Source organism: Mauremys mutica, chromosome 12 (genome assembly GCF_020497125.1).
Source record: "Mauremys mutica isolate MM-2020 ecotype Southern chromosome 12, ASM2049712v1, whole genome shotgun sequence".
NCBI classification, from domain to species: domain Eukaryota; kingdom Metazoa; phylum Chordata; order Testudines; family Geoemydidae; genus Mauremys; species Mauremys mutica.
Genome location: NC_059083.1, coordinates 29,579,895 through 29,595,147, shown reverse-complemented (window position 1 = coordinate 29,595,147; position 15,253 = coordinate 29,579,895). Strand labels below are relative to the sequence as shown.

General features: G+C 53.9%; 1 protein-coding gene across 1 annotated transcript in view; it reads left to right on the top strand.

The window, feature by feature from the left end:
* Window positions 1-9,733: 9,733 nt before the first annotated feature.
* LOC123346665 (butyrophilin subfamily 1 member A1-like) overlaps window positions 9,734-15,253 on the top strand; it is a 44,316-nt gene continuing 38,796 nt past the window's right edge. Inside the window, exons 1-2 of the mRNA XM_044984139.1 lie at window positions 9,734-9,839; window positions 12,978-13,325. Of these exons, the coding sequence (XP_044840074.1) occupies window positions 9,734-9,839; window positions 12,978-13,325 (454 nt within the window). The remainder of the gene's footprint in view (window positions 9,840-12,977; window positions 13,326-15,253) is intronic.

Genomic DNA, 15,253 nt, shown 5'->3' with positions numbered 1-15,253 from the left:
CAAATCTCAAGCCCCGCGGAGACCAGCAAAAGATCAGCACTTCCCTCTGCTGAGCTGCAACGTCTATTAACCACGTTGTTAAACTGCTGCGACGCTGGACCCGGGTAACTAGCTGCATCCGCAGCAGCATCTCTGCCCAGCAAGGCTCCCCCGCCACAGCTGAATTCCCTCCCCTTGTCCCCGATGGCGGCTTCCCAGACTGCCCCAGGCCTCCTCATCCCATCCTGCAGCCGCAATGGGCAAGTGGCCTGAGAGGTCTCTGTTTATCCCACACCAGGTACCCTGCAGCCCCTAGTGCCAGCTCCCCGCACACCCGCTGCCCTCGGCCGTTGGGCCCCAGCCCTCACTTGAGGAACAGGAGCTTGGTATCCCCGCAGTCCCTGGTCTCTCTGCCTGGACTGACAAACAGGGAGAAAATGGGGGCAGGGCCTTGCTGGGAGTGGTTGTGTTACAGGGGCACCTGCCCCACTAGGGCCCAGGCTGAGCTCCCAGCACATTCCACAGGCCCCTGAGCCGCCATCAGATGGACTTTCAGCCTCGGTCCGTGTGGTGGGGGGGAGGCTCTGGGTTACTGCCCTGGGGGGGGGGGGGGGGCGAGGAGATTTACCTGCTCACAGGCAATTTTAATAGTTCTAAAGCTTCAACTTTTTGAATCTCAGTGTCCAGTGTCATTAAATAGTTCTGGTCTGACCAAAATATTGTCTGATCCCCCCATAATTTCCCACAACCATGAAAATTTTAATTGGAATGAAATGCTTAAAACCCAGATTGTTGTGCAGCTGTGAAAGTTTAAATCGATAAATATAAAAATAGCTTAAAATAAAGGTTTAACCAGAGGAAGTTAGAAGCAGCAAGAAGGAAAATGTGAATGAAAATAAAACAATAAAGGGAGAGCCCAGCAGAAATGGTGGAGAAGAGAAATGAGAAGAGTGACAGGAAAATATCCCTGCCAGGGGAACCAGCCTGGGGGCAGCAAGAGGGGAAGGGATAAAATTACAGGGGAGTGAGTGGGGAGGAAAGGAGCAGCCATGGGGGATGATCTGTGACAGGGAGGGGAGGAGAGTGGGAGAAAGACAGGACAATAAACAGGGATCAGAAGTGAGGGTTAGAAAATAGAAAAGGACAGTATGGAAGGAAAGGGAACGTGAGCAGGATGGGGAGATTTATTACATGTTACTGAAAGTGAGACTGTAACTCATTAATTCCCTATATTAATCCCTGGCCATTGGTGCTATTTTAGTGCCATAAAGAAAACTGTTCTCAGTAGCTGGGGATCTCCTTGCCGTGCTTTGGATATTAAGGCTCCTTCTCAGCTCCATTTACTTACCACCTCTAGTTACTTAGTGTAAATAAAACATTACAAACAATTCTTGTTTGTTCCACTTTAATGTTCCAGCTGCACACACACGCACTGTCTCTTGCTCGTCGAATACGCACACACTCTCCCCCTAACACACACTTGTTGTTACTTCCTGTTGAAATGAGCAAGGCATCTATGTTCTCTGCCATTTTATTCTTTCGAAGTTGGTGAAGGATTGCAGTGCTGTTATTTTGGGGGGTGAGGATTGACTGGTCTGTGCATTTCATAATTTTATTTCTCTCTTATGCTTAAATTTAATTCTTTCAGCTTTATTTAATTATTTAATTCCGGGGCTTTTAACATCACTGCCCATTGTGCTCGCCCCCATTGGCGGTGCTGCCGGTAGAGTCCAGCAGCTTCCAGATGTTACAGGCAGGGCCACCAGTGGGGGGAAGCAAAGGGGCAGCTGCCCTGGGGAGGCCCCAGCAATTTAAAAGGGCTCAGGGCTCCCAGTCGCTGTGGCAGTGGCGGCCATGAAGGGCTGGCTGTGGGACTCTGGTCCCCGGTCCTGCCCCTTCGGGGGGCCAGAGCCACCCCCCACCTTACCCAGAAGGGACCTGCCATACTGGTAAGTCCCTCTACTTACTTTCACCCCTGCCTGGAATCACGTTTAAAGTTGTCCTCCCTCCCCCTCAAAAGAAATCTGAAATGGTGCCTTGGTGAGCCAGGAGTGGCCAGGGGGCTGTGGGAGGGCCATGGGATCTGGCAAGATGCAGTCACCATGTGATGGCATGAAACCCTCAAATTAACCTGCTATTTCCTCATCTTGGAGTCACAGCTCTCCCAAGCTGCTCCAACTAATTCCTCCACCATTTGGTCTAGCTCAGGGGTCCGCAACCTTTCAGAAGTGGTGGGCCGAGTCTTCATTTATTCGCTCTAATTAAAGGTTTCGCGTGCTGGTGATACATTTTAACGTTTTTAGAAGGTCTCTCTCTATAAATCTATCAGCTGTTGTTCTATGTAAACTAAACAAGTTTTTTAAAATGTTTAAAAAGCTTCATTTAAAATTAAAATGCAGATCTTATCAGTTTAGTGCAGTGGTTCTTAACCTGGGGTGCACGCACCCCCTGGGGCAGGGCCGGTGCAAGGATATTTTGCGCCCTAGGCAAAACTTCCACCTTGCGCCCGCCCCCTCCCCCCCCCCGCACATTGGTTCATTGAGGGGCAAATCCCAGTGAGCCTTTATAGACCCCAGGGGCCAGCCTGCCTAGGGGCTGCTCCCCAGACCAGGTTCCCCCCTCCCCGCCCCCTGAATTCCCCTGCAGGGTGCACAGCCCCCCCAGGAGCCCTCCCCTCCCCATCCTTGTGGCTCCCGCCCCGAGTCCATTCACTGGCTTTGCCGGACTTGGGCCACTGCAGCAGCTCGGTAGGGAGGAGCCGCCTTCCAGAGGCACTGGAGAGCCAGAGCGTCCTGCTTCCAGCAGCACCGAGCCCCAGCCATGGAGGAGCCGGCGCGGTGCAGGGGGGCAGCAGCCCTGCAAAGGTGGCAATGCTGCTAGCGGGGAGCAGCTGTGCCCTCCTGCCCCTCCTGCCCAGGCTGCAGCCTGGTGCCCCCCTGGGGGCTCCTGCAGGCTGCAGTTGCTGTATGTGGGCACCAGCCCCCTGGATCCCCCCTCTCCTAGGGTTACCATATTTCAACAATCAAAAAAAGAGGGGAGAGCCCTGCCCTAGCCCCACCCCATCCTCCCTCCCACTTCCCACCCCGATTGCCCCGGTCAGAACACCCAACCCCGCCCCCCCACTCCCAGGGGCGGCTCTAGGAATTTTGCCGCCCCAAGCACGTGCCTGTGGGAGGTCCGCCGAAGCCGTGGGACCAGCGGACCCTCTGCAGGCAAGCCGCCGAGGGCAGCCTGCCTGCCGCCCTCGCAGCACCGGAAGAGCGCCCCCCGCGGCTTGCCGCCCCAAGCACGTGCTTGGCGTGCTGGGGCCTGGAGCCGCCCCTGCCCGCTCCTTGTCCTCTGACTGCCCCAACCCTTATCCACACCCCTGCTCCCAGACAGACCCCCCCGGGGACTCCCACACCCCATTCAACTACTCCCCAGCCCCTGACAGGACCCCCAGAACTCCCGACCCATCCAACCCTCCCCCTGCTCCCTGACTGCCCCCCGGGACTCCCCTTACCAGGCCCTGCAGGTCAGACACTGGCTCCACGTGGAGTGCTGAGGCAGCAGGACGGGGGAGCTGTGGGAGGGGCGGCGGCGGCAGCTCACACTTCCAGGAGCCGCAGAACCTGAGCGCGGGGAGCCGGGGGCAGTGATGAGCTGCCAAAATCTTAACAACCGGTTCCCTACTGGGTCTTTGGTGGCACTTCGGCAGCGGATCCTTCAGTGCCGCTGAAGACCCGGAGCGAGTGAAGGACCCACTGCTGAAGTGCCGCCAAAGACTCTGAGCCCTGCCCGGTGAGTACAAGCCCCACGTGTTTTTTTAACTTTTTTTTTTTTTTTAAATTATCCCTGCCGGGACCCCGTCGAAACTGTTCGAATCGGGCCTTGCACTTCCTAAAGCCGGCCCTGCACATCGGGGTTGCAAAATTGTACTGGGGGCCGGGTAGGGAAGGCTGTGCCTCCCAAAACAGCCTGTCCCCCCAATCCGACCCCCACCTATGTCCTGCCCCAACTGCCCCCCTCAGAACCCGCAAGGGCCACAAGCAACCCATCAACCCCCCCTGCTCCTTGTCCCCTGACTACCCCCTCTGAGACCCCCCCCACACTAACTGCCCCCCAGAACCCCTCCCCACTCCCTACCCAACTCGCCCCACTCCCTGTCCCCTGACTCCCCCAACCCCATCAGATCCCCCGACAGATCCCGAGAACCACCACCCCAACAGATCCCCAGAACTCATGTCTACCCGAACCCCCTGTTCCCTGTCCCCTAACTGTCCCCTCCAACCGCTCCTTGCCTGGCCCCTGCCTTATCCAACCCTCCTCCCAGCCCCGGCCAACTCCCTCACCATGCTGCTCAGGGCAGCGTGTAAGGATGCCGTGCGGCCCACTAGAGCTCACAGCCCCGCCCCTCCTTACCATGCCACTCAAAGCGGCAGGAGCTGCAGAGCTTCCCAGAGCGCTGGCGCCAGCGGGTCGACACGCTGCGGCTCTGCAGGGGGACAGGAAGCGGGGGAGGGGCCAGGGGAGCCTCCCCCACTGGGAGCTCTGGTGGGCCAGAGACAGGACGTTCCTGTGGGCCAGATGTGACCTACGGACTGGAGTTGTTTGCCCGCCCCTTTAACAGCTGGTTCTACACCGGCTTCTAAATTTAACAATTGGTTCTTGCGAACCGGTGGGAACCAGCTCCAGCTCACCATTGGCCGGGGGTCGTCTGCCTGGGCTGCGGCCCGGTGCCCCCCCCGGGGGGGCTCCTGCAGCAGATGCATGCGGGCGGTGGGCCCCACGCGCCCCCCAGCTCACCTTTCACCGTGTTCAGGCTCTGAAGCTCCCGGGAATGTGAGCCGCCGCCACCGCCCCTCCCGCAGCAGGCTCAGTGCCCTGCACCCTGGCAACTCACGCTCCCGGGAGCCACAGAACCCGAGTGCAGTGAGAGGGGAGCCAGGGGGTGTGCCTGCCGCCAGTCTGGGGTCCTGTCCGCTGGCCCCGCTCAGCCTCTGCCGGCCTGGGGTTCCGTTAATTCAGCCAGCTGTGCGCTGAGTGGGGCCAGCGGCTAGATCCCCGGCTGGCAGCCGTGTGCCAGGAAAAATAGGCTCGCGTGCCAAAGGTGGCACGTGTGCCGTAGGTGGCCGACCCCTGGTCTAGCTACACCTCACACCAGTAATACAGCTGAGGTGCATACAGATAATTTCCCAGTGACTAGTGACAGCCCCATGAGGGCAGGGTTAACGTTACACTGGCCAGTACCTTAACTCTGTATTCCTTGGTTTTCAGAAGTTTGAGTTTTGATGAACTTAAACCAGGTGGGGGAGATGGTCACATAAAAGATTCTAACTCCTGTTGTTGAGAGAGACGAGCTTTGGAGCTGCATCAAGCTCTTCTTTAGGGCTGTGTTACTGGAAAGCTCATCGCTGTCCCCAAAAGAAGTTGATCCAATAAAAGATCTCACATCATCCACCTTGTCTCTGTAATATACTGGAGCCAACATGGCTGCAACAACACAGCAAATCACTTCTGATGAACCTGATGTTTTGAAAGGACTGTTTATTACATCTAATACACTATACTTATTGTTTGGACAGATTATTAAAAACACAAGGAGTAAATAATCCTGTGATATTTGTTTCCGTCTTTATGGAAACTTAACAGTATATCTACATTCAAAGTGATTTGCCGTCAAATATATCGCAGATTGTTTTCATAGCAATGTAACATGAGACTTTTACAGCTTGTGGAATTAGTCATCTCTTTGTTTTGCTGAATTTTATTCAAGAACAGTGCCACTGACACTGAGGTGTTTAAAGCCTATTTTGCTTCAGTCTTCACTAAAAAGGTTCATTGTGACCAGATATTCAACACAATTAATATTAACAGCAAGGGGGGAGGAATGCCAGCCAAAATAGGGAAAGAACAGGTTAAAGAATATGTATGAAAGTTAGATGTATTCAAGTTGGTGGTGCCTGATGAAATTCACCCGTGGCTCTGAAGGCACTAACTGAAGCCATCTCGGAGCTATTAATGATTATCTTTGAGAACTCCTGGAAGAGGGATGAGGACCCAGGACTGGAGAAGGGCACATTGTACTTATCTTTAAAAAGGGGAACAAGGAGGACCCAGGGAATTACAGACCAGCCAGCCTAACATCAGTTGCTGGAACATATATTTAGAGCATTCTCCTATGAAAGGTGGGAGACCCCAGTTCAAATCCTTTCTCTCCCTCAGAGGGAGGGGAAGTGAGTCTGGGTCCTTTCATATTGCAGGTGAGTGCACTAATCACTGGGCTGAAAGCGATGAGAGGCAGGCACCTCCTCCTCTGGCCAGATTCTGAATGGGACCTGAACTGATGGTCTGCCTCTGAGCAGACCTGCTGAATTGGGCCTGGAAAGTAAGATAAGTGGAGCATCACCTATTTTTCCTGGGTTCATGGGTACTAGGGATTGGGCAGGAGATAGGCATGTGGGTGCCGGGTCAGTGGCAGCAGTGTGCATGACTAGAGGCAGAATCAGGCACTTAGGGGACTGCTACTGCAAACATTTAGGCTCAAAATGAGTTTAGGTTTTTGCTACTAGTAGCAGATTCTGATGGGAAGCAGCTCCTGACAGGCTGACCAGCTCAGCTGCCTGGATCTCAGCCCCTTCCTTCCCCACCTGGGCTTCAGTGGAGTATCCCCCTCCTCCCTGGCTCAGACCCCCTTTCATGAATCCTGCCTTCCCCTGTATGAAATATGGAGCAATAATATATGAGAGAGCCCGCAAGGGCCTGATCCTGCAAACCCTCCCGTTTCACACATCACGTTGGTCTCAGGGGGTGCTGCTGTGACTAAGGGCTGCTGGGGAAGTGGCTGGGGAGATGACGGGGTTGCAGGGGATATCGGTGGCAGGGAGCATCTGTGCGGAGCAGCAGGGACACAGCACCAGATCTGGGCTCTGCTCCCGTTCCCTGTTTTGGAAGGAGCGGGGCTGGGGTTAGGGGAACTCACGTGATTCACAAGAATCCAGCCCTTTGGCTCAGCGCCCAGGGACTCTTCCTCTCCCGCTTCCTGCTGATTACAGCAGTGACGGGACCCTGCTGCCTTCAGCACCAGCCCGGAGCCCCCAGAGACGTTACTGACATTCAGATTTGGCCATTAAAACTCCCTCCGAGGTCGGGGGCGGGAACCGGCCCCTGGGGCAGTCCCGGGCTCTGCCGACACCAGCTCCGGAGCCTGCAGCTGAGCGGGGAGAGACCCGGGGGAAGGGCCGGGGCCGGGCAGGAAAGTGACTCTGCACCAACAGCCCCTCCTCGCCCCAGCTCTGCTCCGGGGGGTGGGGGCCGCGAGTCCCAGAGCTGCTGCCCTACCTGACATCCCGCCCCCGAGCGCCTGCAGGAGCCGAGCCAGCTACAGCCGGGCAGTGCCTGGGTCACATTCAGTCCGCTCTGACCCCTTTCCCCCATTGATCAGCTGTTGCTTCCCATCCCGTTCACACTCAACTTAGTCACTCCGGATTTCAGCCCCCCCCCATTCTGTCTCCACCCAGGGCGGTGGCATGAGGAGGGTATGGAAACTGGCTGGTGCTTTTTGCTGCTGCTGCTGCTGCGTTATATCACCAGCCGGGCAGGGCTGTGGCAGACGGTGCTGGGCGGGGGAATTACTGGGAACCCAGCGATCTCTGGGGGCAGAACAGCAGCGGGGGCGGGGGAACTGATCCCCCTACACTGGCTCCCCCGGCAAACTCACCCTGCCAGGCCCCTCCCCCTAGCTTCGGGCCCTGCCGGGGCGGCTGCTACTTTCACAGGAATTTGCTCCGCCCCAACCAGCCAGGGACACGGACCGTTACTTTCACTTCCCCCTTAGTTTTGTACTTCCAGTTTGGAGCGTGCGGAAGGCCCAGGCAGGGGGGCTCCGCCCCGTCAATTCAGCCAGAGATGTCACACAAGTAACGATGACGGATCCCGTCTCAAACCCTCCGGCTCCGTGACCCGTGTGCGGAACTGGGGCTGCAGCCTCGGTGAGTGACATGGGGACCAGGGCTGGATTTAGGGGCACGTAACCGAGGCGACTGCCTGGGTGCCAGGCGGGGTTGTTTGTTGTTAGCAATAACAGGAAAAATCGAACGTTTGAAGTGAAATGTTTCAGCTTTTCCTTCTGTGGCTCGTTTGTCACTAACCTCCGAGAGGATGTTCCAGAGCTTTGTAGAATTTTGTGGAACTCTTCCAGACTTTCTGGTTCAAAGCTTCTTTCTGGGATTCAGCAGGGAGGGGAGCTCCGGGTTTCAGATCCCCGGCTGCACGGCTCTGGCTGAGATCTCTGGACACAGGGCACTGAGGTCCCTTCAGATGGGCTGTTAGCACCAATGGGCCTCACTGAAGGGATTCTCTGTAGAAACTGGCACCTCCTGACTCTGAATGTCAACCTGGCTGTGGGAATGTCCCTGCAAACTCAGAGATTTCTCTGAATCTGAGCACAGACTGGGATGCTGGCACAGAGCTGGGCTCCCTTTGTGACAGGTGTGTGTGTGTGTGTTTGTTTTTCTCTCCCCCTCCTCCCCTTTGTTATTAAGTCACTAAACTGAAGTTCCAGAGGGAGGGGGTGAAAGATGAGAAGAGAAAACCCTTGGTCCAGATTCAGTGAATCCCTTCACATCCCCCCAGAGCTCTGTCAGTGGGAGTCACTGTGGGGAGGCCACGAGTTTGTGCCCTGGAGCCCTGGTCAGGTTCCCTTCTGGGCCAATGCTGGCCACTCTGTGGGCAACACTGGCCCTGGTGGCTGTAGGGGAAGTTCTGGTTCCTGGGAGGATTTTACATCACTGCACAGCCTGGCAGGGGTCGCATGGCTGGGTGCAGCGTGAGCCGAAAGCACTTTGTCTCTAAGGATACATCTCCACCACAGATGGGTGGTGCGATTCCCACCATAGACAGACAGACACATGCTCAAGCTAGTGCAACAAAAACAGCAATGTAGCATGGGTAGTGGCTCAAGCCAGCTGCCTAAGTACTTTCCCACCCTGATCCTGGTATGTGAGGTAACCCGAGCTGCTGTCTGGGCTACCAAAGCTACACTGCTGTGTTTAGTGTGCTAGTTCCAGTAGAACTAGCACATGTCTGTCTACACCATGGGGAAGCTCGCTCCCAGCTGCAGTGGAGACGTATACTTAGAGTGCTTTAAATGTTGCAGATCCTGGGGGCACAGAGACGTGGTGATCATGCTCAGAATTCATTCCTGATATAGCGCCAATGCTGGAGGCAATGAGGGTGGGTCACTGACATGTAAAATCATCAGGGCCAGGAACTGATCTGCTCTTTGGGAGATCCCCAGAGGTCCCTCGCCCAGCACAGGTGTGGTTGGGAGATGGAGCCACTTCTCCCCACAGGAATCAGTGGTCATTCATACCACATTCAATGCCCCTGCCTGCACTGGCTTGTTTTCCTTAATAGTAGTATCTAAATGCCCCAAGCAAGATGGGTGCCTGATTGTCCTGGGCACCATACACACCAGTAGTGAGGGACCGTCCCTGCTCCCGAGAGTGTATTAAAATCTACATTAGACCAGACAGCTCCACAGGTGCCAGCCATGGCATGAACGTGGTATGGACCAGTTGCTGGCACAGTGACATCTGACCCTGCTTAGGACCAGGACAGACAAGGACTGTGGTGGAAATCCCTTCCCATGTACATTAGGCAGCAGTGAGGCTTGTTACCTCCTCCCCACTGCCCTGTGGTACTGTTCTGTCACTGCATCACACTCACTCGCCATCTGGTTTGTTATTTCTCCTGTTCCACAGACCCAGCTACGATGACGGGGAAGGTTCCCTCGTTCTCCCCCGGCTCCAAAGTGAGCTCCGCTCTGCCCGGCTACGTCGCTCTCTGCCTCGCTCTGCAGGTTCATAGGCTGGTGTCAGGTAGGAGCTCTGGCATCCTCGCTGGGGTTGCTGCTATTGATGATCATCACTGTCTATCCCACATCACTGCCTTGTCTTGTAAACCACGTCTGCTCAACCTGCCCACAACCAGCAATGTGGAGAAACCCCAAGGCACTGATGGGTCTGTAGTAGCCATGTTTGCTACCTATACGCAATCTTGTCAGGCCTAGCTACACACACGCTGCTGCTCTGACTGGCAGCTTCTAAGACATAGAACATGGTGAGCATCATTATGGTGCCCACAAACTTTAAAATTTAAAGGGACACTACCCAATTCCTTTACACTGCACTGTGTCAAGGTTCCTTCCTCACTCTGAACTTTAGGGTACAGATGTGGGGACCTGCATGAACACCTCTAAGCTTAACTACCAGTTAGATCTGGTTTTGCTGCCACCACTCCCAAATACTAACTCTCTTCCCTGGATAGTCTTGAGAAACTTCTTCACCAAGTTCCTAGTATCCAAACCCTTGGATCTTAACACAAGGAGAATTTAACCATCCCACCTCCTTTCCCCCACCAATTCCTGCTGAGTCCAGATCCAATCCCCTTGGATCTTAAAACAAGGAAAAATCAATCAGGTCCTTAAAAAGAAGGCTTTTAATTAAAGAAAGAAAGGTAAAAATCATCTCTGTGAAATCAGGATGGAAAATAACTTTACAGGGTAATCAGATTCATAGAGCCCAGAGGAACCCCCTCTAGCCTTAGGTACAAAGTTATAGCAAACAGGTAAATCCTCTTAGCAAAAAGGAACATTTACAAGTTGAGAAAACAAAGTTAAACCTAACACGCCTTGCCTGGCTGTTACTTAAAAGTTTGAAATATGAGAGACTGGTTCAGAAAGATTTGGAGAGCCTGGATTGATGTCCTGTCCCTCTTAGTCCCAAGAGCGAACCACCCCCAAAACAAAGAGCACAAACAAAAGCCTTCCCCCACTAAGATTTGAAAGTATCTTGTCCCCTTATTGGTCCTTTGGGTCAGGTGTCAGCCAGGTTACCTGAGCTGCTTAACCCTTTACAGGTAAAAGGATTTTGGTGTCTCTGGCCAGAAGGGATTTTATAGTATTGTACACAGGAGAGCTGTTCCTTTCCTTTATAGTTATGATACACTGCCAGACTGTATACGTCATAAATCAGACTCTTCAGCCCCCAAAAATCATGAATCCCCAACTCTCTGGTTATGAATCAAAAACACACAAGCCATTCATACTGCACTAGGTACATCTGACTAGGGCTGAGAGCTAAACCTCATGTCTCAGTGAGGATGTGAGATATTTGCTGTCTTCTTTATTTTGTACCGTTGGTGAAGGCCTTATAGTGACCCACTCCACCCCCAGGGCTGGCTCCACAGCTACTCTGGCATTTTGGTTCCCTCCTGCTGTGGTTTCCATCCTGCTAATTGAACTTGCTCTCTCTGTCTCTCCTGATGCTGAGGCTCTGCCCTGAGACCCCCTTTTCTCAGCAGTTCTATAACGGCTGGTTCTCTGCCCCCTGCACTTTTCTATCTGCCTCCTCCCCTCTCTCTGTTATCGGAGCTCTAACGTTACCTGCATAGTGATGAGCTGTTTTCACATCTTTACACCTTGCAGACCCTTACACCATCCCTACACTAGTTGCAGATACCCCTGCACTTCAGCATCATGAAAAATCCTTGTGTATCAGTGAACCAGACCTTGCAATATCCATTATACCCAAGGTGCGCATGAGAAGTCAGAGCCTTAATCAGAGAAAATATGGACAGTGTATAACACTCACACGTGTTCTCTGTGTGACAGATATTGCAACCACATGTGGTATTTTGGGGACTATTGAATTAATGTTATGTATGTTCTGTGTGTCTTTGTATCCCCTTTATAAATAGTATCTATATGTGCTATATCAGCGATTCTCAAACTGTGGGTTGGGACCCCAAAGTGGGTCGTGACCCTGTTTTAATGAGGTCTCCAGGGCTGGCATTAGACTTGCTGAGGGCCCAAGCCCGAGCCCCATCTCTCAGGGCCAAACCCTGAGCCCCACTGCCTGGGTCCAAAGCCGAAGCCCGAGCCCCACTGCCTGGGGCTAAAGCCAAAGACCAGTGGCTTCAGCCCTGGGTGGTGGGGCTCAGGTTACAGGCCTCCCTGACTGGAGCTGAAGCCCTTGGGCTTTCGCTTTGCCCCCCAAAGCCAGGGTGGTGGGGCTTAGGCTTGGGCTTCGGGGTCGTGTAGTAATTTTTGTTGTCAGAAGCAAATCGTGGTGCAATGAAGTTTGAGAACCCCTGTGCTATATGTATCTTTGTGGGCTCTGGATTGTAAACTACTCCATGGGGGAGGGTTACCCCATTTCCTCCAGTATCTACGAACCATGGGGAGTAGTTACTCCTGGGACAGATAACAGCTCCAGAGAAGTACCACCCCCGGGGAAATTGCTTAAAGTAGTTCAGGGCAGGTCCCAGAAGCCCAAGAGAACAAAGATTTTTGGTATAAACCCTCGATTTAAACTGGTCGGAGGCCTGGGATCTTGGGCTACAAACTGACGTGATTTGTTAACCAAAAGAACAAACCCTTCGAGACAGTTTTGAAAGACTTTGGACCCTACCGGTGAGTTGCATGTGCCAGATGAGAATCCTTTGGCATAAGTATAATGTGTTCAGACCTTTGATTGGTTTATGGTAAGTTTTCTCTGTCAGGCCTTTATCCTTCAACGTTCTCTGCTTTGGAAGGGCCGTTAGGTTACTGGTAACTACTGGAACACGTTGTTCATAGTCCTAGGCGTGAAAGCAAAGTGCACGTGTTGGTCTTTGGTCAGGCATGCTGGGAAAACCACAGTTACTTGAAGGGGTCTACAAGCCTAAAATCCTAGTGTGGATGGACAAGGATGTGGGTCCCTGCCCAGGGAGAGGTGATGGATGGAGACCTGAGACCTAGGAAGATATTCCTTGAGCAGACCACAGAGGGGGTCAGAGGTGCAGTTACCCCAAGCCTATGACTCTCTGCACTCATAGACATGTGTAGGGCATTGCCTGGGTAAGGAGTGTTCACTTCTAACGCAGGTCGCTCTCTTACTCTATGTCTTACTGCTCAGTTAATGCCACTCCCAGCCCCTCGCTGATTTACCTTCCATTTTTCTTTGCACATTTCACAGCACAGTTCACAGTGACTGGACCTGGCCATCCAATAACTGTGTCCCTAGGTGGGGAGGCCATCCTGCCCTGCCACCTCTCCCCCAGGATGAGCGCTGAGAACATGGAGGTGAGATGGTTCCGATTCAAGTTCTCTGCAGTCGTGCACCTGTACCGTGATGGGCAGGATCAGTACAGTGCGCAGATGCCAGAATATCAAGGAAGAACTGAGCTCTTGAGAGACGATATCACCAATGGGAGAGTTTCCCTGAGAATACGCGATGTCCAACCCTCCGACAATGGACAATACAAGTGTTTTTTTAAATCCAGTGTCTCTTATGAAGAAGCTTTATTGGAACTGCAGGTGGCAGGTCAGTGACTTGTTCTGATACTTTGACATCTTCAACAGGGTAATAAGTGGAGTCCGAGGGTTCATTGTGAGATGACACCTGATTTTTCTCATTATGGTGAGGGGTAGCTCTGCTCTGGTTAAGGTTGATTCTAGTTTACTGTTTAGGGCTATTTTTTTCTGTGGGTTCTAAAATCCAGACACATGCTCAGAGTCTCTTGAAAATTTTTGTGACTCATTGGACTCTGAGGAGGGGTTAGTGGGCTAAATTTGAGGTCATTTGAGCAAGAGGTTAATGAGATACACAAACCTCCCTGAAAGGACAGATGATATTAACATGTTGTGGTTATTAAACTTTTTTTGCACACCTGGGGCCAAACAATGGCTGATCCTCCCCACACTGATGTCACCAGCTGGGATTGATTTTGGTGGTGTCTGGCACCCACAGGGTAACAGTGCTCGAGGCACAGGGTCCAGTAGCCCTGCCCCTTGTCTAAGAGTGGGAGTGTTGAGGAATTCCCCCCCCCCAGAACAGGTGAAGGCAGGAGGCACCAATCCAGGTCACGGCACCGCTGCCCAGCCTCACACCACCACTCTCCAGCTTTGCGGTGCCATTCGCTGTCGCAGATCCGCTTGGTTCCACCCCGGGCCCTTGCGGTCCCGATCCTGTTCCTCAGACTCAGAGACGGGGTCTCGGTTTTCGGAGTGGGACTGCCACCGTTCAGACTGTGGACGCCCTGATGTGGGGGCAGGGCCATGGCAGGTGCACTGGCAGGGGCCCACTCAGTGGCTATTCTGGACCTTGTGGACATATCACCAGGCCCAGGGTACACAGTCTGGGGTTTCCCAGTCAGCCGCCTCTGAACCAAGGGTACCAGAAGCCTCGGCCAGTCAGCCCACTCCTAGGGGTGCAGAGGAGATGTTGTGCCCCTTTCCCCTCTTGAAACCCCTTCCAACTCCAGTTCATGAGGCTGAGCCTGAGGTGGTCAGCGACACAGGGCATTGAGCTCCCGAGGAACAGGAAGGTTGAGATGATCCTCTCCCCGCCTTGGCCTCTTCATCTTCCTCCCCTGAAAAGGCCGTAGTAGGCACCTCTGTCTCTGGGCTGCTCCCCATAGACATCCGCGCCCACCAGGACCTCCTGTGCAGGGTGGCACGCAACATGGGTCTGCATGCCAAGGAGGTCGTAGAATCAGAGGACCCAGTAGTAGACATTTTGGCCCCAGAATGTCCGTCGAGGGTGGCCCTGCTCCTCATTAAGACCGTTCAGGCCAATGCCAAGACCATCTGGCAGACCCCGGCCTCCATTCTCCCTACAGCCAAGGGGGTCGAACGCAAGTACTTCATGCCCTCGAACGGGTACGACTATCTCTTCACGCACCCGCAGCGCTACTCGCTGGTGGTTGTGGCTGTGAATGAGAAAGAGAGGCACGGGCAGCAGGCCCCAGCGCCCAAGTTGAAGGAAGCCAAGCGACTGGACTTGTTTGGCCGCAAGCTGTACTCCATGGGGAGGGGCTCCAGCTCAGGACTGCTAATCAACAGGCACTCCTGAGCTGTTATAACTTCAACTCGATGCTCAAATTCAAGGAGCTTGTGCCACTTGAGTCCAGGGAGGAGTTTGGGGCCCTTGTTGACAAGGGCAAGACGATGGCATGGACCTCTTTGCAGGCTTCACTGGACACTGCAGACTCAGCCACACGTACCTTGTCCTCCGGGATTGCCATGAGGCGCACCTCCTGGTTGCAAGCCTCTGGCCTACCTCCTGAGGTTCAGCAGACGCTGCAGGACCTGCCCATTGACGGGGAGGGCATGTTCCTGGAGCAGACTGACTCTAGGCTGCATAACCTTAAGGACTCGAGGGCAACCATGAAGTCCTTTGGTATGCACGCCCCGGCAACCCAGCAGAAGCACTTCAAGCCCCAGCAACTGCAACAGCACTCCTACCCTCCT